At 38.0% G+C, this 24,590-nt stretch overlaps 1 protein-coding gene across 1 annotated transcript; it reads left to right on the forward strand.

Moving 5' to 3' along the window:
- Positions 1–379: 379 nt before the first annotated feature.
- Positions 380–23,469, forward strand: LOC140787807 (probable methionine--tRNA ligase). The gene is made up of 14 exons (XM_073136914.1): positions 380–1,027; positions 1,106–1,250; positions 4,131–4,284; positions 4,405–4,560; positions 4,681–4,911; positions 5,060–5,203; positions 21,092–21,182; positions 21,687–21,793; positions 21,880–21,994; positions 22,284–22,402; positions 22,554–22,619; positions 22,717–22,845; positions 22,970–23,113; positions 23,213–23,469. The coding sequence occupies exons 1-14, from the start codon at positions 904–906 to the stop codon at positions 23,336–23,338; spliced, it is 1,851 nt and encodes a 616-aa protein (XP_072993015.1). The 5' UTR covers positions 380–903; the 3' UTR covers positions 23,339–23,469.
- The last annotated feature ends 1,121 nt before the right edge of the window (positions 23,470–24,590 follow it).

Genomic DNA, 24,590 nt, shown 5'->3' on the forward strand with positions numbered 1-24,590 from the left:
TTATAAAAAAATAAATAGTTAAGAGAAAAATAAAATAAGACTAATTTACCCTTATAATTTAGAAAAGTGAAATTTCGGTTGATATAACCCGTACTTTCGGTTAATTTTATTTAATATTATTTAATTTTAACCGTTAAGGAGAGAGAAATTAATAGTCTTATTAAATAATTTTATGTAAAATATCGGCTCGGGAGAATCATACTTTGATGGCATGACTTGGACGGGAAGAATCGGAATCAAGTTGCAAGGAGAAGAATCTCCCCTTTCTCATCACACTTTAAAATATTCCGACCGTTGTTTGGAAGATATCTATGCAACTTTTGAATGCAAATGGAACTCCAAGGTGGCATATATGCTTGTCGCTGGATGCCTGATGAGTAGGCATAGCATAAACCATCGTCACGGTCGATGCGACGTCGCTCATGGTCGATGTCGATGTCGATGGTTTGAATATAATCACTTATCCAAAATATAGAGAGCCGAAATGAGAGTTGGAATGTCGTGAGATAGCAACACCTCTTCTCAGATTCTTCTTTTTCTTTTTCTTCTTCTTCTTCTTCTTCTTCTCTTTCTACTTCAAATTTCCTTTTTTGAGATTCTGTGATTAATTAGGTGCTAAAGATTTATTCCTTGTTTATTCTCTTTTGAGCAACATTGAATCTTTTCGAGAAGCAAGAGGCGACAACTATATGCGTATTTGTGCCTTTATGAACTTCATCAACTTTGTAGCTTTAGTGGTGGGTAATATTGCTCTCAATCTTATAGCGCGACTCAGGAGACCACTATCCCCACTCTGAAGGCATCCAATTCGTTGCTTCAGTGTGGTTTTAATAAGATTCACACCACTAAGCTTCAACGAGCACTAAAAGCCTTCTCTCCTCTCTATCTGTGATCGAAATCGCCATGGGAGACCCTTCTCCGGGGGAGAAATCCCCCAAACTTCCAATCCCGGGCCAGCGAAACATCCTCATCACCAGTGCCCTGCCCTACGTAAACAACGTTCCCCATCTCGGGAACATAATTGGATGTAATCTCTCTTATTTTCACGATTTTCTCATTAAATGCGCATTTTTCTGAGAATTCTTTTGATGTATTTGTTTTGCAGGCGTTCTTAGCGCAGATGTATTCGCTCGATACTGCCGGCTCATGGGATACAATGTAATATATATTTGTGGGACGGATGAATACGGGACTGCCACGGAGACCAAGGCCATGGAGGAGAATTGCTCTCCCAAGGAGATTTGTGACAAGTTACTTCCTATTTGTACTCCCCTTCTCTTAATTTTGATAGCCTTTTTTTCTTATAATTTTTTTTTTAATTTGACCTACTTTAATCACTTCATGTGTTTATTTTGTCCATGAAAACTCGATTTCTCAAACTTTACTTTGTTTGAAACCAAATCTTAATATACACTTCTATTGACCGCTTGGAAGAAATCTGTTGATTTCAGTTTGAAATGAATATTTGGAAATGAATGGAGCTGAACTATTTCCGTTCAATCTTATTTCTTATAAAAAGATCACACTTCATTTTCAGGTACTCACGTCCAAATAAACCTTCGTAATTGTAAGAAACTAACTACGTTATTGTTTAGATTAATGGAAAAGTAGTGATAGTTTAGGGGGCTAAGTGTAATTATCCCTTAAATTTATTATTGCTTTTGGTTTTAGTAATATTTTTGAATAAATGATCTGCATCTCTGGTGTGCCATCGCTATAACCAGTGCCGATGATGGCTGAGGTGCCAAATGATAATGATGGTGATCATTCCTGTAGTAGGACTTGGATGCCTGCATGTTTGGTGGACTTGTGAAGAACTGTTTTGAAGAAGTAAAAAAGTTTTGGTTATACTTTGAAATCAACTGAAAAGAACAGTTTAATTGTTCCAGACAGCATATGTGAGAAATCCCAATTCACTACCATGTTCTAGTGTTACGGTTTGCATATGCGCCTGCGTAGATCTGAAATAAATTGAAGTCTCCTTTATAGTATTAAATCATTTCTGTTGCATGCTGTCTTGCATATGAGATGATCAGTTGGTTGATCAGTATATATTACAACATTTAGTACACTACAGTTTTCTTTATATTATTAGTAAATGTTCCAAGATCCTAGCTTCATTGTGCTTAGAAGTATCTACTATTTGATAGGGAAGTAAAATATTTTAGCAATCTTTCTCAATCCATTTCACTTTGTCATAGTACATGATCCCCTTTGTGCTGCTTATACAGGGACTATATCACATATGCCTTTTGTCTTGTTACATAGAGCAGTGCAAAACAGTGATAGTTTGTTAGTGTTCACTCTTGTTGTGCAGCGTCAATATTGCTGTTTTATCATAATCCATCCTCAAATTTCTACGTTATCTCTGCAAATACAAGATTCAGTTATTATTTTTCTATTAATAGTTAAGCCACACTTTATGGGATTGTTAATTACTCCACATGTTGGAAGTTTCATTCAATTGCGTTTGGTGTGGACTTTGGTGAGTGGTATTCTTCCCTGCTCCAATATCTATGTCCATCTAAAACTTTATTTGATCAATAGCAACGATTGTCCTGCTAGTGGCACATGCTGTGCCACCATCGACACGACATATGTTGGTTGGGATGGGGCGTGCCGATTTGGTGTGTCACTGGCACGCCCCGCCGTGCTAGTGACACACCCCTGCATGCCAGTGCTACACATTTATAATATTTTTAATAATTTATTTTAATATATCTAAAGATGTTTTTAGATCTTCGATATGTTAATCTTTAGTTTTGGTTTAGATACATGTATTAAAAGTTTAAAACCTATATTATAATACTATAATTTTATATTATTTTTGTAAATGACCTATTTTATTAAAAATAAAGTAATTATTAAATATAATATTATTCAACACATATTTTGATTGAAAACTTTCATTAAAATTAATATTAATGATTGAACACTACATAATATAATTGAATACTACATAATATAATTGAACATATAATTTTAATTAATAATAGTTTAATAGTTAAAATTAATATCTAGTTGAACGTAAAATGACGAGGAGAATCAAAATTTTCATTTGCCAGCACAAGGATATCATAAGAATGTTGCATTAAATATTATTGATATTCCTTAAAACTCATTCACTGATAGTATTGCTCATTCTAACGTCTTACATAGTATTCAAACAAATAGGAATTTTATAGTTTTCTATGATATGATATGAATATTGAACGTGCATTAGAATGAACGGCATTGACACAGGCACAGACACACTATAAGCATATGTAGATTATATAGAGAGTATAATAAAAGTGTTTCGGTTCAGGTGGGTGTGATTGACATGATGGTAATTATGATGAACTCATATCATCATATGAGTGTACCTCTCCTACTGTCATATTACTTATAGACTCAAGTTCTCTGTAAAAAAAATATTTCTCTGAGAAAATTGTGTAGCAGGGACGTATGTATCATCTCTATTATCACCACCACTAGACTGAGTCTTATTGTTATCACCATCATCATCACTATCATCATCATCATTGTTATCTCTAGCCTCATTATCATCAATTTTATCTAAGCCTTCTAAATGATCAATTGATTAGGTAATTTGATAATGATTGATGAAAATAGAAAAAATTAAAAAAAATATCTCAACATGGCACAATGATCGGCATGCAGTCGTGCCGGACCAACACGGGTCGGTACAGAGGTGTGCCACTAGCACACCCCGTGCCAAGTGCAGGGCCATTATTGGCACATCAAGTGCTGGTCAGTATGGGATGTGTCGACCGACAAGACCTTGATCAATAGGTCTCTTCTAATAGAAATTGGTGGGAATTTCTTGTTAGCATCAGAAGAGGTACATTTGGTGAAGCCCTTGCTGACCTCTAGACTTTTCTGTTTCTTTGCATAGAGGATTCATCATTGTTATACTACTTTTTATCCCTACACTCTATGCATCAATCTGTAAAACATTCTACTTATTCATATTTGGTTGATAAACATATTCTTATATTTACATTTTCTTACTTGGAGAAAGATTGAAGCAAGACAAAAAGATAAAAAAAGGGGAATGATCCAGAAAGGAGTTTGAGTGATTTTGATGTTGAATCTGGTCTTCTTACAATGTCCTTACTTCTTTCTAGATACCATGCTATTCACAAAGAGGTTTACAAGTGGTTTGGCATAAGCTTTGATGAGTTTGGAAGAACATCTACTCCGCAACAGACAGAAGTTTGCCAATCAATTTTTCAATCTCTTCTGGAAAATAACTGGCTCTCAGGAAACACCATGCAACAAGTAGGTCAATAACCAATGTCGTGAACTCTAAAAGAAATTGCAAATTCCTCGTCATAAATTTTTGAATTGAGAACTTGATTATCCTTTAATATGTTACATATGTATTTACATCCCTTACAGCTTTACTGTGGCACATGCCAACGCTTCTTAGCTGATAGGCTTGTGGAAGGAACATGCCCTACAATTGGTTGTAACTATGACTCTGCACGAGGTGATCAATGTGAGGAATGTGGAAAATTATTGAATCCAACTGAACTCTGTGATCCCAAGTGCAAAGTATCATCACCTTTTCCAATGCTAAAGTTTATTCTTTTATCAGTTTAGCTGTTATATTTAATTGATTTGTATGTATCTATATCATATAAATTTAGACTTCTTGCATAATCTTCAATGTAGGTATGTCGAGCCACTCCAAGTATCCGTGACACTGACCACTTATTTTTAGAACTTCCATTGCTCAGAAATAAATTGGAGACATATATCAATGAAATGTCTGTGGCTGGATCATGGAGCCAAAATGCTGTACAAGGAACACATGCTTGGTTAAAGGAAGGATTAAAACCTCGTTGTATCACAAGGGACCTTAAATGGGGAGTTCCCGTTCCACATGACAAGTATAAAGATAAGGTTTTGATAATAAGACGTAAAATTACTTTTACATATGCTCATAGTGCTGATAAATGCCCATCTTCATAGGATGAGAGATTTACTTTCTGTATTAAATTGCATTAGATGTGAAAATTTTATTACTATTTCCTTGGAACTTAATGATCAGGTATTTTATGTGTGGTTTGATGCCCCAATTGGATATATCTCAATCACTGCATGCTACACCCCTGATTGGGAGAAGTGGTGGAAGGATCCTGAAAATGTTGAATTATATCAGTTCATGGGGAAGGACAATGTGCCATTTCACACTGTAAGAATACAATTGATCATTTCAGTTTATATTTCTATTTTTATAAGTCCTTCATACTGGCTTTAAATGTAGGGACTAGTTGATCATCAATATTGAATATTATTCTAGTGTTCTATGGTATTTTGCAGTTATTATCATTTCAAATATCTTGCATTATGTCAGTATATAATGAGGTTACAGTTACACTAATTATCCTTCGTAAAGAATATCTCTATTTTGCAGAATGCCACTGTTTCATTTTGATGTATCATGCTATGTGCATGACATAACAAATGTAGAACAAATGTAACACTCATGCTTTATGGACAATTATTAAATTAAATTTCCTCTTTGGTGACTCATGCCTTTTTATTTGTTTTTCTTATTTTTGTATTCGTCCCAACTTAGTGCATTTGATAGCTTACGGAACGATCCCTTCAAGATCTGAATTGATTGCAAGAAGCAGTCCGCGCAACTAAGGGAAAATATTCACCAAATATTTTCTCGTAGTCAGAAAATTACGAAACCAAGTTTAATCGATTCGTAACTTTACAGATTCTAACTGCAACTAGGATAAAAACATGATAAAGTGAGGATGATGGTGGTGTGATGGGTGCAGTGGATATTAGGGTTATGAATGATAATGGAGATGAAGGTGGATGGTTGATGTAGTTATAAGGACGAAGGGGAAGAAGTGGTCGAGATTCCAAGAAGGAGGGAGGACTCGACAGACAAGAGAGATTATAAGTTAGAAGAGACATTGTCAACGGTAGAAGTGGCAGGCTGGTGAATAGGGAGGAGAGAGATTAGGGTAGAAAGACTAGAGAGAGGATAGAGGAAGATAAAAGCTAATATTTATTAAGCATAATAATTTTAGCTGTCATCTACACTTTTATAGAGGGTAGCCAACAAGCTAAAATAATAATTATTAACCATAATTCTAGTGAACCCCCGCTGATCGCGTTCGAATGCACCCGACCACATTTGAACGCACAAAATATGTTCTCTGTGGATGCGAACTGATGTAGGCGTTCGCATGCGGGTGTTCGAATGCGCCCGACCGCGTTAGAACACACATTTTGCGTTCTTTATTTTTGCAAACTAATGTAGGCATTCACAAAGGCATTCGAACGCCCCCTTCTGTATTTGAACAAGACCTATAGAAAATTTATTTTAATAAAACTAAATAACTAATGGAATAAGAAAAGACTCTAACAAGGTGTATTAGCTTACCATGCTTTCCCCACCTTGCCCTCAAGGTGTAAAGTCAGGGAAACGCTCCAAGATGTATGTCTCTAACTTTCATGTTGCCTCGCTAGATGGTTTGTCAAGTCACTCGACTATGACCTCCATCTCCAATCTAGTACCATAACGTCGTCGGCGTCTAGTAAGTACATGAACTGGCTCCACGATCTCTGTCTCCTCCAATGGGATGGCAAAACTGATTCAACGACGTGATGATCTCCAATCCGCTCTCTCAGCAATAAAACATGGAAGATAAGATGTACTCTCGACCCCTCAAGCAGCTCCAAACGATACGCAATTAGACCGATATGCTCTAATACTTGAAACGGATCGAAGTAGCGATGTGCTAACTTCTAATTTCGCATCAGACACAAGGTCACCTGTCGATACGATTGCACTCTCATGAACACCCAACTGTTTATGTCGAACTCCTGCTCCCGATGGCTATGATTATAAACATACTTCATGCAGTTTTGAGCAAGTTTAAGATGGGCATATAACCTCTTCAAGGTGGTGTCCCTATCCATCAAAGCTAAGTCCACCTCTGTCTGATCTGTAGATGCCACGAGGTCATAGGCGCATAATATCGGAGCCATGCGCCCATACACTACCTCGAACGGAGTCATGCCAATATTGCTACGGTGGGCGGTGTTATAAAACCATTTCGCCCACGGTAAAAACTCTAACCATCGTCTCGACATCTCTCCAAAAAAGCACTGCAAGTATTTCTCAATGCCTCGATTGACCACCTCGGTTTGGTCATTTGTCTATGGATGGTAGGTCGAACTGAAGTTCAATTGAGTCCCCTACAATTTAAAAAACTCTATCCAAAAGTCGCTCACAAAAACATGATCATAATCGAAGACAATCATGTATGGCATACCATGCAACCGAGCAACATCTCTAACAAAAATTTCAGCCACTGACTTGGCTGAAAATGGATGTGACAATGCAGAAAAGTGCACATACTTGCTCAATTTGTCAACCACTACAAAAATAACGGAATAACCACGTACCAGCAGAAGACCTTCTATGAAATCCATAGAAATGTCCTTCCGAACACGGTTCGGTATCGGTAGAGGCTGAAGTAATTCGACCGATTTCAATGAGGTTGCCTTCGCCCTTTGACTGACTTCGCAAGCACGAACAAAACTCCTCACATCTCGCCTTAGTCCTGGCCATGTGCAGCTCTGTGATATCCTTCTATAAGTCCTCAAGACACCCTCATGACCAGCCTCTGGAGTTTAGTGGAAGTGCTCCAACAATTTCTGCCGCAATCCGTCATTTGCGGGAACCCGAATGCACTCGCAATCCAGCAGTAAACCACCTCTGTTCTCCAACTCTAAATGGCGCTCCAGATCATCCAATATCTTCTATAACAATCTCATAACATCTGGGTCATATGTACATGCATACCTCAGCTCATCAAGAAAAGAAAAAGTAGGAGAAGAAAAGGCTGCGAGCTCAGCGGTATCAGGTTGGCGCGATAGTGCATCTACCACTCTATTTTCGTTCCTTTCTTGTATTGAATTTCATAATCATACCCCAGTAATTTTGTAACCATCTCTGCCGTGTCAGAGTGTGAATATGTAGTCCCATAAAGTATGGAAGGCACCTTTGATCGGTTCGAATAATGAATTGCCTATCGATCAAATAAGGCCTCCACTTTGTCACCGCATGCAGAATTGCCATCTCTCTCTCGTAGGTCGGTAATTGCTAGGATTTTTGTGAAAAAGCCTTGCTAAGAAATGCTATGGGATGTCCTCCTTGCATTAGTACAGCTCCTATGCTAACTCCCAACGCATCACTTTCCACAACAAACTCTTTGATGAAATCCGGTAAAACTAGAACGAGCGTCGTTGTCATTACTATTTTTTAATTTTTCAAAGGCTGTAGTGACTTCATCCGTCTATCTAAAAGAGTCCTTCCTTAGCAAAAAGTGAGGAGCAACGATCTTGCCATACCCAATGATGAAGCGGCGATAATACCTGGTCAGCCCCAAGAATCCTCGCAATTCTGTGGTGGAAGTAGGGATCGGCCAAGCGGTCATGCACACCACCTTTTGAGGACCCACCACCACTCCTTCCACTGTGATGATGTAGCCTAAATACTCTACTTGTGGTACTCCCCATAGGCACTTTGACTTCTTAATCTTCAGCTGGTTTTATTTCAACAAATTCAGCACATTCTCTAAATGTCACCAATGCTCCATTTTAGTCCTATTGTACAGCAAAATATCGTCAAAGAATACCAAGACATACCTTCGCAGTAGAGGTTGAAAAATATCATTCATATTGCCCTGAAAAGTAGCTAGAGAATTGGTGAGACTAAAGGGCATCACCCAGAATTCGTAGTGCCCATCTGGAGTCCGAAATACAGTTTTATACATATCCGCCGGGTGAACTCTAATTTGATGATACCTAGCCCTCAAGTCAAGCTTGCTGAAAATGGTTGCCTTTACAAGCTCATCTTGCAGCTCCTATATGACCGGAATGGGATATCAGTCCTTGACAGTGATAGTGTTTAGTGCCCGATAATCGACACAAAATGCCATGTCCCGTCCTTCTTCTGCACCAATAGCACGGGCGATGAGTAAGAGCTATGACATGGTTGTATGAGGTCTTGCTCTAACATCTTGGCTACCATCTTGGAGATAACTTCCTTTTACACATGTGGATACCAATAGGGTCTCACGTTCGTCGGTGCAACCATGGGCATAATCTCTATGCGATGATCCGCTATTCACCTTGGCGGCAACTCCTTTGGTTCCTCAAACAATCCAGCAAATTTATCTAATAATTAGACAAATCAATTGTAGTACTTGGACTCATTAGAGGCTTATCTCTTACTGGTCCTAACTAAAAAATATATGCCAAATCACTAGCACAAGGCAGCCCCACCATCAGCTGCATTGCTGGAATCGACGGGGACCAAATGCCATAAAGCGGCACCTCTTTGTTTCCTTACTTAAATTTCATCCATATGCTCCAGAAATGAAATATGACAAGTCTCAAGCTCTGCTACCACTGAGTGCCTAGCATAATGTCCGCTCCTCTCAGCGCCAATGGATACAAGTCCGTAATGATGCTTCGTTCTTGCACCCGTATACCGACCCAGCTACACAAGCTTTTCGCCCGAAGCTTCATGCTGTCACCAATAGCAACCTCAAACCCTGCGGTCAGTTCAGCGTCCAAGCCCAGCTTTCTCACTAACCTCTCATCTAAAAAGTTGTGTGTACTATCAGAATCGATGAGGATGTGCACACAATGTTTTCTAACGAGTCTATCCACCTGCAATGTCCTCGACGAGGAAGTACCCGAATATGTATGCATCGATATTTTAGCTTATATATCTTCCTCCGCGCCCTCCTCCACGGCCTCCTCATGGACCTTAACTAAATACTCTCCATCACCAACAACCTCATCGTCCCCCTCGAGATCGTCAATGAGCATCACACTCCCGATCGGTTTGGAACACCGATGACCGGGGAAGAAACGTTCATTGTATCGAAAGCAAAGGCCTTTCTCTCTTTGCTCCTCCAACTGGGCAGGTGTGAGAGTTCGAACGGGGGGTCTTGTGCCTCCTCTAACATCGGAAGAGGGTCTCAAGGGCGGTCGTGCTCTAGTACTTGTAGCTGCTGCCTTTGAACTCGCAGAATTTCCAGCATGCAATATGCTTTCGCCGCCATCTTGAGAGCCTTGTACTTTTGCTCCATCTTCACGACCTTCTCAAAGCCTCCTCAAGAGTGGTAGGATAAAGGGCACGAATATCCGCATGGATCTCCTCCCGCAGCCCTGAAATGAATGTGCTCATTAATATCGGTTCGGGCCAAGGTGACTCGCAACGACTGCTAACTCTTTCAAATTCTGCTTGGTACTCCAATAGGATTGTCCTCTGAACCATCTAGCTTAATGTGGCAACAAAATTTTTATACACCGCTGTACCAAATCTGCATGTAATCCTCCTACAAAAGTCTGTCCAACTGGTAAATCCTCCACCACGAATAGCCGATCGATACCAATGCAATGCAGTTCCTTGGAGATAAAAGCTTGCCATTGGTAGCATCCTCTGCTATCCCTTGATAATCAAAGTATTGCTCCACTTGAAACACCCAATCTGTTGGATGAAATTTTGGAAAATCCAAACATGCGGTTCTCCCCCGGATAGCATTGTCGGGCTCGCAAAAGATCCTTAGCTCAAGTCTGAACCATTGTGCTTATTGATCTCCTTATCTGAATCCTCGAGCATGCCCATCACCATCTCCGAAAGGGTCAACATCATCCTCTATATGTCAATCTTCTTCATCGACGAAACGCATTAGTGCCGCGCGCCTCTCGGGTTCCACCACCGCCAGCCTTGGGTTGTGCATTGGAGGTGGGGGATGATGTGTAGGAATAGGTAAAAGAGGATCATTGACATTAACATGTCATACCTGGACCTGTAGGGTGTTGGTTTGGTGTGGTCCCACTGTTGGTCCTTCTTGAGGCATCGATCTTCGTCGAGGAAATGATAAAGCCAATCAATTCATGACATATTCTTTCAAGGCATTATGATCATTCTACATTATGTCCACCCAATGCAACGATGTTTGAAACATGCCCCTAAGTTCATCGTAGATTGAGTCTTCTCTTGTCACCCCAAAGAAATCGGCCTCTTGGTTAGGGTTCTCGTGGATTGAGTATTCTCTTGTCAGTGTGCTCTCTATTGATCTCCTTGTTGATGCCATATTCCTTGTCTCCACCATTAATGGAGGTCTGAGGTTCGCCGGGCTTTGATACCAATGATAGGTTACGGAACGATCCTTTCTGCATCTGGATTGATTGTAGAAAGCAGTCCACATAACTTAAGGGAAATATTCACCAAATATTCTCTCGTAGTTAGAAATTACAAAACCAAGTTTGATCGATCCGTAACTTCGAACTACAATTGGGACGAAAACACGATAAAGTGGGGATGATGGTGGTGGTGACGGATGGAGTGGATGTTAGGGTTATGGATGATAATGGAGATGAGGGTAGATGGTTGATGTACTTTAAAAGATAAGGATGAAAGGGAAGAAGCGGTTGAGATCCCAAGGAGAAGGGAGAACTCGACAAACAAGAGAGATTAGAAGTTAGAAGAGACCTTGCCAATGGTAGAGGTGGCTGGTTGGTGAAGAGGGAGGAGGGAGATTAAGGTAGAGAGACTAGAGAGAGGATAGGGGAAGATAAAAACCAATATTCATTAAGCATAATAATTTTGGTTGCCATCCACACCTTTATAGAGGCTAGCCAACAAGCCAAAATAACAATTATTAATCCTAATTCTACTGGACTCCAGCTGATCGCGTTCCAATGTGCCCGACCGTATTTCAACACACAAAAGACGTTCTTTATGGATGCGAACTGATCTAAGCATTCGCACGCGGGCGTTCGAACGCACCGGACCGTGTTCCAACGCACATTTTGTGTTCTTTATTTTTGTGAACTAATGTAGGTGTTCGCATGCGAACTTCGAACGCATCGGACCGTGTTCGAACGCACATTTTGCATTCTTTATTTTTGCGAACTAATACAGGCGTTCGCAAAGGCGTTCGAATGCGCCCCTTCTGCATTTGAACACGATCTACAAAAAATTTATTTTAATAAAAATAAATAACTAATACAATAAGAAAAGACTAACAAGGTGTATCAGCATTCATTCACCTAATTTCTTATGTATTGATATGTAGATTTCTCTATGTATGTAGATTTCTATGTATGTCGGTAATTTTATTTAAAATATACTTTTTATTTAATATACATTTATTTTACCTTAACATACAAATATATTTATATGTACATGTATATATGATATATATATATATATATATATATATATATATATATGTTTATACGTTAGTTACGTGCACATCACACATAACATATATAAATATAATATATATGAAGGAAAAAAATTGGATAAAAGAAAATTGGATTAAATTTAGAGCGCTATGCCCATAATTTAAATGAAAATTAGAACTACATCAAAATATTGTACCTGATAGGACTTGAGTTCTATTATGCTATATTAATATATGTAATACTTTCATTACTCATATACCTCTAGTTGTATGATGATCTACACGCCCAGATAAAAATTATCTCTGCAACATTCTATTACATAACAAGGTACCGATATTCTTTCACATTAATGCAAGAAAGAGTGAGGGAGTACACATTATATACTCTTAGTTGCAAAGCTCGACATTGCATGTTTGAACTAACAATGGCCACGCCAGTAGGGCGTGCCGACCGCGTGCCAATGGCATTGCATGTTCAAACCAACGATGGTCGTGCTAGTGACGCGTGTCGTGTCGTGTCGTGTCATGCCACAATTTGCATACCCGACATGCCCCTACATGCCATTGGTACTCAGTTATAATATTTTTAATAAAATTTTCAAGATATTAAGATATCTTTTTAGGTCTTTGGTATGTCAACTTTTAGTTGAAATATATGTATTAAAACCTACATTATAGTGTTTATCTTTAAAATATATTTATAAATGACCTATTTTATTAAAAATAAACCAACAGTTAAATATAAATACTATTAAACACATAATATGATTAAATATATTTATTAAAACTAATATTAATTATTGAACATTCTATAATATAATTGAACACATAATAACATTAAACACATAATATTAATTAATAATAGTTTAGTAATTATAACTAGTATCTAGTTGAATGTAGAATGGTGAGGAAGATCAAAAATTTTATTTACCGACACAAGAATAATACGAGAATGTTGCATTAAATACTGGCAATAATTTTTAAAATTCATCCACTGTAGTACTACTCTTTGTAACATCTCACATTCAAATAGAAATTTTATAATTCTCTTATGATATGATGTGGGTAGTCAATATGCACGAGAATGACTAGGATAGGCACACCATAAGCATATACAAATTGTGGACATGAAGTATAATAAAGGTGTATTATGGCTCTAGTAGGTGTGATTGCAATGATGATAATGATGATAATGATGATGAATGCATATCATCTTTTGGGCGCCTTTTTTCATATGTCCTGCTACTTATATATTCAAGTCTTTTCTTTATTTGGCTATAACCATGTTGAGCTTAAGATGCTCCCTTTCCTTTTTTCTATATCTGATAAATTTTGACTCATGATTGTTTAGGTCTGGCCCTATGGTTTTGATCTTGGGTTGCATGTCTAAAGCTTTCTTTCTTTGTAAAAACAATACTTCTCTGAGTAGATTGTGCAATAGGGACCAACGTTCCTAGTTTCGTGATACACTTAGTTAGGATCTTTTCTTATTGCATTAGGTATTTATTTTCATTAAAATAAAATTCTTGTAGGTCGCATTCGAGCGCATGAGGGGTCAGGTTTGAACGCAGAAGGGGTCGCGTTCGAACGCCTTTACGAACGCCTATATCAGGTTCACAAATATAGAGAATGCATATTGTGTGTTCAAACGCGGTCGGGCGAGTTCGAATGCCCGCGTTCAAACGCCTGCACCGCGTTTGCACAGATAGAGATGGAGCTTTTTGGGTGCGATCGAACGCGATCAGGTGCGTTCGAACGCGATCGACAGGAATCCTCTAAAATTAGGGTTTTGTATTATTTTATGACTTGTTGGCTAGCCTCTATAAATATGTGGATGGTAGCCAACTTCATTACGCTATTAGATTATTAATTTCTTGCCTTCTATCTTCTCTCTAGACTTCTCCCTCCTCACTCTTCATCATCCTTCCACCTCTACAGTTGATAAGGTCTGTCGAGCCACCCCTCTTTTTTGGGATCTCGACCATTTTGTTCCCTTCATCTATATCTCTTAAAGTCATCTTCCTCTCCCTATCCTTCCTTTTCACTCGACCGCTTTCCGCTCTGAATGAGCTCTCTTTGCTGACCCTAAAAATGTAAATCATTCGGGATTGATGAGCCATCTCAACTTTGGTTCATCGTCAAAAAAACTTCAGGCTACTGCAGGCCCCCGTCAATTCCTTTGAGTTTCGGTCTTGCGACCGTACTCCCCAGGCGGAGTGTTTCACGTTTGCCGTGCTTAGGCCCCTTCTTCCCTTCCCTAATCCAAAAATGAGTCCGACCTAATTCATGATGAATCCCCCAACTTCCTACCCCGCAAAAATGGGACAAAAAGGTCTCCGATTAAAAGCTCTCTCTTAACAATAAAACGTGAACCGCGCTCTGCCCATCCTTTTTCCTTTTTGCTTTTGGATGGCCACTATCTTAGACAGTTAGTTCCCCCTAGCTTCCAAGTCAAGGTCCACAACTGACGTTGGCCTGCAGGGAGGAAAAACATCTCGTAATGTATTTAACCAGAAAATCGTATAGCTGAAGATGGTGACCTCAAGCTAGTAGTGCCCGTGAGGCTCAACCAAATGAGGCCATTAGATCCCTTAGGAGAGAGAATAATCTAAAAAGGAGTATTATAGTCTAACAGGAATGGTGCCACTTATACAACTCAAGAAGTAAATGGTCAATTATGCGTACTGGTCTTAAAAAGAGACAAGACATCACATCCACCATCCACTATACCTATCTATAACCCTAACATCCACTCCACCCATCACCACCATCATCACCCACATTGTAGATCAGAAAGTTACGGACCTAACCCAATTAGTTTCATAATTTTATGACTAACAAAAAAATATCGACAAATATTTTCCTACGTTTGCATGGACTGATTTCTATAATACATTCAGACCTTGAAGGAATCGTAGCGTAGCCTATCTTTAGTACAAGAACCTATCAAGTGGTATAGCGAACCTCAGACCTCCATTAATAGTTGAAACAAGGAAGATGACATCAACAAAGAGACCTATGGAGAGCACACCGACAATAGAAGACTCAATCCACGATAACTCTAACTGTGAGGCCAATTCTTTTGGAGCGACCATGGCAGGACCGAGTCAACCAACGTCAATGGGTTCGAATATGGATGAACTTAGGGGCATGTTCCAAACATTGTTGCATAGAGTTGACAACATGCAAAAGGATCACAATGAATTCAAGAAATATGTCGTGAATCGATTGGGTTCGTCATCTCCTCGACGACAATTGGAGTTTCAAGAAAGACTAGCGGTGGACCTCATCGAACCGATACCCCATAGGTCCAGGTGCATCATATGAGTGTCAATGATCCCCTCTTACCTATGCCTACACATCATCCCCCACCTTCGTTATAAAATCCATGACCAGCGGTAGTTGAACCCGAGAGGTGTGCGACATCGGTGCGCTTCGTCGATGAGGTTGATCCCTATAGAGATGGTGATAGGCGTGCTCGAGGATTTAGAGAAGCTGATCAACATGTACAAAAGTTTAGACCTGAACTAAGGATCTTTCGTGAACCCGACAACACTATTCATGGGAGAATCGTACGTTTGGACTTTCTAAAATTCTAAGGCGGTGATCCAACGAATTGGGTATTTCAAGTTGAATAATATTTTGATTGTCAAGGTACAGCGAAAGATACAAAAGTCCAGATGGCAAGCTTTCACCACCAAGGAACGTCATTGTATTGGTATAGATCGGTTATTCGTAGTGGTGGATTTACCGGATGGGTTGATTTTTATAGGAGGATTACACGCAGATTTGGGATAGTGGCATATGAAGATTTTGCTGTCACATTAAGCAAGATGGTTCAAAGGACGACCGTATTGGAGTACCAAGCTGAGTTTGAAAGAGTTAGTAGTCGTTATGAACTACCTTGGCCCGAATAGACATTGATGAGCACATTTATTTCGGGGATGCAAGAGGAGATATAAACGGATGTTAATGCTCTATGCCCTACTACTCTTGAGGAGGCCTTTGAGAAGGCCGTGAGGATGGAACAAAAGATAGGGCTCTAAGGATGGCAGCGAAAACTAATTGGGGCAATCGAGATGGGCGGTTTGCATCTAGAACGCCGACTAAAAATTCTGCGATTTCAAAAATAGTAGGTGCGAGTACTAAACCACATCCACATTTGAGACCTTCTTCCGATCTTAGAGGAGGCACAAGACCTCCCGTTCGAACTCTCACACCTGCCTAGGTAGAGGAGCGAAGAGCGAAGGGCCTTTGCTTTTGATGTGATAAGTGTTTCACCCTCGATCATCGGTGTTCTAAACCGATCGGGAGTGTGATGCTTATCGACGGTCTTGAGGAGGATGATGAGGTTGTTGATGATGGAGAGTGTCCAGAAGAGATCCATGAGGAGACCATTGAGGAGGGCATGGAGTAAGATATCCAAGCTGAAATATCGATGCATGCATATTCAGGTACTTCTGCGCCGAGAACGTTACGAGTAGACAGACTCGTTAGAAAGCATTGTGTGTACATCCTCATCGATTCGGAGAGTACACACCGAACTGACCATGGGATTTGACGTTGCTATTGGAGATAGCACGAAGCTTAAGGCGAAGAGTCTGTGTCGCCGGGTTAGTATACGAGTGTAAGGACACGATATCATTGTGGACTTGTATTTATTAGCGCTACGAGGAGCGAACATTGTCCTTGGTGCTCAGTGGTTATAGAGTTTGGGACCCATCATATTTGATTTCTGGAGCATGTGAATGAAATTTAAATAAGAAAACAAAGATGTGCGGCTTGATGGTGTTCAGTCTTTGCCGATTCCTGTGATACAGCTTATGTTGGGGCTGCCTTGTGCGTACAATTTGGCCTATCTTCTTCAGTTGGAACTAGTAGGAGATTAGACTCAAATGAGTTTAAGTACTACTATTGAATTATCTAATTTATTATATAACTTTTCTAGACTATTTGAGGAGCCATAGGAGTTGCCACCGAGGAAAGCGGTAGACCATCGCATAGAGATTGTACCTAGGGCTGCACTGGCAAACGTGAGGCCATATCAGTATCTACATGTGCAAAAATAAGTTATTTCAAAGATGGTAGCCGAGATGTTGGAGTAAGGCCTCATACAATCAAGTCATAGCTCATACTCATCCCCTGTGCTATTAGTGCAAAAAAAGGATGAAACATGATATTTTTGTGTCGACTATCGAGTGCTGAAAGCTATTACCGTCAAAGATCGGTATCCCATTTCGATTATTGAGGAGTTGCTAGATGAGCTCGTAGGGGCGACTATATTTAGTAAGCTTAACTTGAAGGGTCGTGTTCGAATGCCCTTGCGAACGCCTACATCAGGTTCACAAATACGCATATTGTGCATTCGAACGTGGCCAGGCGAGTTCGAATGCCTACACCGTGTTCTCACAAACAGAGATGGAGCTTTTTGGGTGCATTCGAACGTGATCGGGCGCATTCGAACACGATCGACAGGAATCCTCTAGAATTAGGGTTTCATATTGTTTTAGGACTTGTTGGCTAGCCTCTATAAATATGTGGATGGCAGCCAACTTCATTAGGCAATTAGATTATTGATTTCTTTCATCCTATCTTCTCTCTAGACTCTCTCCCTCCTCCCTCTTCACCATCCTTTCACTTCTACTGTTGGCAAGGTTTCTCCTAACTTCTAATATCCTTCGACTTGTCGAGCCACCCCTCTTTTCGGGATCTCGACCACTTCGTTCCCTTCATCTATTTCCTTTAATCACATCCGCAATCCACCCTCATCTCCATATCCATCCATAACCCTAACATCCACTCCACCCGTCACCACCACCATCACCCACGTTATTCCATGTTTTTGTCCCTGGTATAGTTAGAATCTGTGAAGGGCATAAATATAAAAATTCTAGTCAGGAAGTTACGGATCTAACCCAATTGGTTTCATAATTTTTTGACTACTAGAGAATATCTGACAAATATTTTCCTACGATTGTGCAAACTGATTCCTATAATACATTCAGATCTTGAAGGAATCGTAGTGTAGCCTAACTTTGGTTCCAGAACTTATCATTTCGGCTATTCCCGAGTAAGATCAGCCGAAACAGATCGAGATATGTCCTAGCTGTTCTAAGATCTTGGCCAAAACTAGTCAGTTCGTTAATACCCAAACGGGTAGGAATGGGTCGAATCCAACCCGAACCCCACCCTAAGCTGCCTCTCTTTCTCTCTTTTCTTTCTCTTTTCGTTCTTTCTCTCTCTCTCTTTCTCTTTTTTTCCCTTCTTTCTCACCTCTTCTATCGGCGACCTCGGATGAGTTCTTTTTTAGTTTTTAATTCCTCTTTTATTTTCTCTCTCTTTTTCTTCCTTCATTGAGTAGATCTAATGACCTTTACTGTTGCCGCTGTGGTGAAGTAGCAGCACAAGTTGTTGATAGTCTAAGGAAGAGAGGGGGAAGTAATAAAAAATGTGAACCTTGTCTATATGAGTAATTTTTAGTAAGTTTTAAATTTTGAGAAAGGGGAGAGGAGAGAGAGAGAGAGCTTGATATTCATTAAAATTTTGAATTATAAGTAACTTAATATATTATTTAAGTTTTTAGCAAGGTTCAAAAAATCGGGATAAGGATCGGGATTTGTCTTCGAAAAAAATGATACTCATCAGTCGGATCGATCGTATCGGTCGCTTGGATCGGATTTGATTTTTTAATTATGTAAAATTTAAATATTATTTAAAAATACAAGAAATCTTCTAAAAATTTAGGGAAAAGTTTACCAAAAATAAGAAAATAAAGAAAGAAAAACAATCGAGCAATAAAAATTAAAAAGAAGAAGAGATTAGAAGGTGAGTGAGTAGAAGAAAATCAAAGAAAAGAAAGAAAAACTATGGTGCATTGAAGAAGAAGAAGAAGAAGAAGAAAAAAGAAGAAGGAAAATGGTGAGAATGGAAGAAATAAAAAAAACTGAGAGAAATAAAGAAATAAATTAAAAACGGAGTTTGTCGGAGTTAGATCTCTCCGTAAGAGAAACAATAGTTATATGGTAAGGAGAGAAAAAAAGAGCATAAGAGAGAGTGAGAAGAAAGAGAGTAAGAGAGAGAGAGTGAGAAAAAAGAGAGAAAGAGAGAGAGCTGGATCGGGATTGGATCCCGATCCGTATCACAATCAGGTTCGGCCAATCCCGATCCAATGAACCAAAGTTTTTAGGCTTCATATATTAGTAATTTTTTATTTTCTTATTTTCCTCTCATTTTTTCTAAATTTTTAGAAATTTTTCTACATTTTTAAATAATATTTAGAATTTTATATAATTAAAAAATAATCTAAATTAATAGGGCCGATATGTATTGTTTTCCTAGACAACCGATAGTAATCCTAATCTCGATATTGGGAACTTTGGCAGGGGCGCATATCTCATCTTTATCGTTATCATCACAAGACTTAGTTTCATCATTATCATCATCATCATCATCATCATCATCATCATCATTATCATCTCTAGTCTCATCAGTTCGACTAGCAACTGATCGTGAAGATACAACTTGACTAGTAGTTAATTGATGTTGATTGACGAAATTAAAAAGAGTTAGAAAAATGGGTTTTACATGCCATATTATGTTTGTCAACAAAATGACTAAAATTAATTTGATGACGATTGATGGAAATTAAAAAAATCTCTAAAAAATGTTTCATATTCACATAATGACAGGCACATGATTGTGTCAGACAGCACATCCCGTGACAAGTGTTGTGCCACTACTAGCATGACAAGTGCCGGCCAGCATGGAGTGTGCCAGCCAGCATAGTCATACTTGATTGGAACATCACTTCTGCAATTCTATGTAAGTAAATAATTCTCAGCTAGCTAAAATAATGAATTTTGCTTGTAAAGAGAGAAGAACCCTGTGCCAAAGACACGTGCCATGCTGAAACTTAGTCAACATAGGGCATGCTAGTTCAGCACGCCCCCTACGTGCCATTACATGCCTCTAATATATTTATTTAGGGTCTTAATATATTTTTTTAGCCTGAATATACATATTAAACCTATATTAGAGTGCTTTATCCTTAGGTAATGTTATAAATGATCTATTTTATTAAAGATATATCAATAGTCAAGTATAAATATGATTCAACACATAATATGGTTGAATACATTAATTAATTGACATTTGATAATTGAAGCCAAAAGCTAGTTGAACATAGTTAATTCCTATATTATTTTAGTCCAATTTGAATGAATTTGATATATTAACTTCTTCTTTTTTTGAAATTTGTGAAAAAAATGGAGGAAATCTAATCATGTTGAAATTTAGTTTTATAAAATATGGGTTCAAATAAACATATATGGAGTTAATATGATATGTTCATATGCCAATTTTTATCAAATTTAAATGAATCTGACATATTATTTTGGATTTTGGAGATTTGGGGGAAAGTTTTGGGGAAATCAAATTTTCGTTTTGATTCCTATATTTATAAAGAGTATCTTTTTATATAGCTAGCACCAAATGCTAGATCTATATAAAATGACCATACCAATAATAGATCTAGCAAAATTAAATTAGACCTATCATTTGTACACTCTAAATTAGTTTTTAATGTGTAAAGCAAAAATAAAATAATAAAAGGTAAAAAACCCCATGCTGTGCCACTAGCTTAGCCCATGCCAAGTGCTGATACTCTATTGGCATGGGGCATGCCAACCGACGCGGCTGTCTTTGAAGATAACTCGGTTTGAGTTGGTTTTCTGCTGTAGAATAATGTATGTATTGTTACACTTATGACAACGATAGTCTTTTTATCTTTTGTAACGAGGATAAGGAACATACTCTTCCTCATAACCTTGAACATTTAATTCCAGGTCATGTTTCCTTCTACACTTCTTGGAACTGGTGAGAAGTGGACTATGATGAAGACAATCAGTGTAACAGAATATTTAAACTATGAAGCAGGTATTGCTCCCATTAACTGCCTTTTTGACAGTTTTATCCTTCATTAGGGCATTACAAATTGACAGTAGTTAATGAAACTTGAAGGCCTATGCTAGCGTAATGATCGTTTTGTTTGATGTGAGCCTTGAATGTTTCTTAATACTATGACAAGCATGATCCTTAATTACAGATAATATGATTACAATTTACAAATAACCAAGCCCTTAGTCCCATTTATTTGAGCTAAGGTATTGGTTGTAACTGTGAAATCACCCATCAAATATTTTGCTTAAATTTATTCTGATGAGATGAATTGGTATGATCTAGTTTCAACCTATCTGCATTGTGATGTTACATGAAGCAAGTCTAATTTAGTGTAGCTTATTAAGGAATCGGGCTGATACTCTTAAGTTCATAAAACTTCATGCATTTTTTTTATTATCTTGTAGCACCAGTGCTATGAAAGTTGGATTGGTGGATGTGCGGGTTTATTCTTTGTGCATGTTTTGTTTCAATGATCCACAGGAAAGTTCTCAAAAAGTAAAGGTATTGGTGTCTTTGGTAATGACGCAAAGGGTACAGGAATTCCTGCAGAAGTATGGAGATACTACTTACTTACTAATAGGCCTGAGGTAATTTTAGATGAAACTTAATAATACTTGGTTTTAATAAATATAGTGGTTTATGAGCTCTAATTGGAACTTCGTTTCTGATATAGGTTTCAGATACATTGTTTACATGGACAGATTTGCAGGCAAAACTAAATTGTGAATTGCTAAGTAATTTGGGAAATTTTGTCAACCGTGTATTGAGCTTTATTGCCAAACCTCCAGGTTAGTGAAGAAATTCATTGGCATGCACTTCTTACTCACAGTTAGTTAGAAAAGCAATCTCAAGACATACAAATCCAGTTCCTTATTCTGAAATGATCTTGTATTTAGACTTCGAACCTAGATAACCTTGCCTTGAACTAGTGTTAAAGGTGGTGTTAAAACGTTTTGGAATTGTTATGCTAGTGCAGTGCATATTAGTAACCTATGCACTTTAGTCAGCTCTTCAAGCAACTGGATTTTTAAATTATCAATAGATGCGGTGCTTATGGTCACTCACCTTTTTCTGCAGGGGCTGGATATAATTCAATTATTCCAGATGCTCATGGCATTGAGTCGCATCAACTAACAAACATTCTGGAAGAAAATGTTGGTAGATTGATTGACCAGTATTTTGATGCAATGGAGAAGGTGATTGAATTAATTTCTACTGTGTAGCGTGCTTGTTAGAATGTTGAAACCTTCACATGCATCAGTAGCCTTTTTTGAATGGAATATTCTACTGTGAACAAAAAGAGTGTCATGAATTCATGGTAAAACAATTTAAGCATTTGTATGATAGGTCAAGTTAAAACAAGGGTTGAAAACTGCAATGAGCATCTCTAGTGAAGGAAATGCATATTTACAAGTAAGTGCAGTATCAATTTGCTTTTCTTTTTTCTCAAACACTCTGAATGGTATTACCATCATTGATCTGTTACTCCTCTTTTCAACATTTTATATAGGAGACCCAATTTTGGAAGCTTTACAGGGAAGATCCATCTTCTTGTTCCATTGTAATGAAGACCTCAGTTGGACTTGTATATCTTCTTGCATGTTTGTTGGAACCTTTCATGCCTTCCTTTTCTAAGGAAGTGAGTAAGATATACTTTTCCTTTTCTTTTTTTGCTCATTACTCCTTTCATAGTGGATAATGTCAAACGTTTGCTGCTCACTGTCATTCTTCTATTTACTATTATTCCTTCTATTGCCTGTAAGGTACTGAGGCAGCTTAATTTATCTCCGGAAATGCATCTGTCACTCTGTAATATGGAAGGAGAAATAATTAAGGCCAAACGTCCTTCGGATTTTTTACCTGCTGGTCACAAAATTGGGACACCTGAACCACTATTTAAGGAATTGGTCTGTATACTTCTTCTGTTCTTTATTTGTTCAGCCAGTGTTTTATTTATTGTCCATTTTCTTCTGTGTATCATATAAAATATTTGCAATTAAATGCAGAAGGATGAAGAAGTAGAGTTCTTTAGGCAGAAATTTGCAGGCAGTCAAGCTGATAGGGTTTTGAAAGCAGAAGCTGATGCCAAAAAGATTGCTGAGCGACTGAAGTCTACAAAAATATCAGGTTGAGCCAGCTTCTTTCTTTTGATAAAGTAGTACATGTCCTGTCAAGCTATTATTGCTGACTGCTCAAAATATATATTTTTGGTAGCTCACCTACATGAATTGTCATATGTAGTTTAAAAATTATTACTTTCGTCTTGTTTGGCTCTTAAAGTATATATTCTGATCGAGTTTCCAAAAATTTGGATCCGGAATCCGCCTTCCCAGAAAATAATATATATTAGCCGCAGTGGTCGCCCAAATTAGATGGGATTTTTTTTAATTAATTTTTTTAAATATTATTCTAAAATGTAAAAAAAATTAAAAATTTAGAAAACATGATAAAAAAATAAGATAATAATAATCATTCACATATGAGCCCTAAAAATTAAACAAAAATACTAACTTACTCAAAAGTCAATACTTCAATAAATATCGAGCTCTCTCTTATAAATCCCTATGTTCGTCTTCATCATAATCAGCATAAATTTATAAATAATGATGTCTAAAGCATAATGCTCCAAATAATGATTACATTATATCATTTATATCAAATAGATCTTGTTGTCTCTGAGGTGGATAATAATTAATATATTGATCTTACGTCTAAGAATATTGAGGACCATACTGGGGATATTGGGATATTTAGGATACTGAGTAGGATAATAACCAGTATATAGATCATGTGATGGTTTCAATCAATGAATACTTAATGATCCATAGTCATAGGAAACAACATCGCTGATATGTATGTACATCCTCAATTTCTCTATCTTCAATCATTATGTCTAGAGGTGGCAATCGGGTCGAGTTAAGCGGGTTCGAGTCGGGTCAAATTTGGATCGAGTCAATTTTACCTTCACACGAACACGACCCGATTAATAAATGGGTCGCATTTGGTAAACACGAACACGACCCGATTAATGAACGGGTAATACGACTCGACCTGCCTAACCCGTTTAATAAACGGGTTGGTTTAACACGACACGCTAACACGACCCGTCTAACCCATATACTTAAACGAGTCATGTTAACCCAACACGTTGACACAACCCGTCTAACCCGTTTAATATAAATATTATATAAATATAATATTTACAAATTTATCATATATAAGAATAAAATAATATTCCAACATTTTAGTAATCTCCCAAAATTTTGATTATGGCTAAAGTTTATACTGGGCTTTTGATTAATATACATCGAAAAATTTGTACTATTATTGCAATTTACCAAGCGTGCTAAATTAATTTAAGCAAGCTGTAAATTGGTATGTAAA

Source organism: Typha latifolia, chromosome 4 (genome assembly GCF_019914945.1).
Source record: "Typha latifolia isolate L0001 chromosome 4, TyphaL0001v2, whole genome shotgun sequence".
Taxonomy (NCBI): Eukaryota; Viridiplantae; Streptophyta; class Magnoliopsida; order Poales; family Typhaceae; genus Typha; species Typha latifolia.

Bases quoted from the DNA above. Each gene is read 5' to 3' on its own strand.
- LOC140787807 (XM_073136914.1), top strand. From the start codon at position 904: ATGGGAGACCCTTCTCCGGGGGAGAAATCCCCCAAACTTCCAATCCCG. The intron at 4,285-4,404 runs GTAGGTCAATAA...CATCCCTTACAG, and splicing joins CAGGAAACACCATGCAACAA to CTTTACTGTGGCACATGCCA. The intron at 5,204-21,091 runs GTAAGAATACAA...ATTTAATTCCAG, and splicing joins ACAATGTGCCATTTCACACT to GTCATGTTTCCTTCTACACT.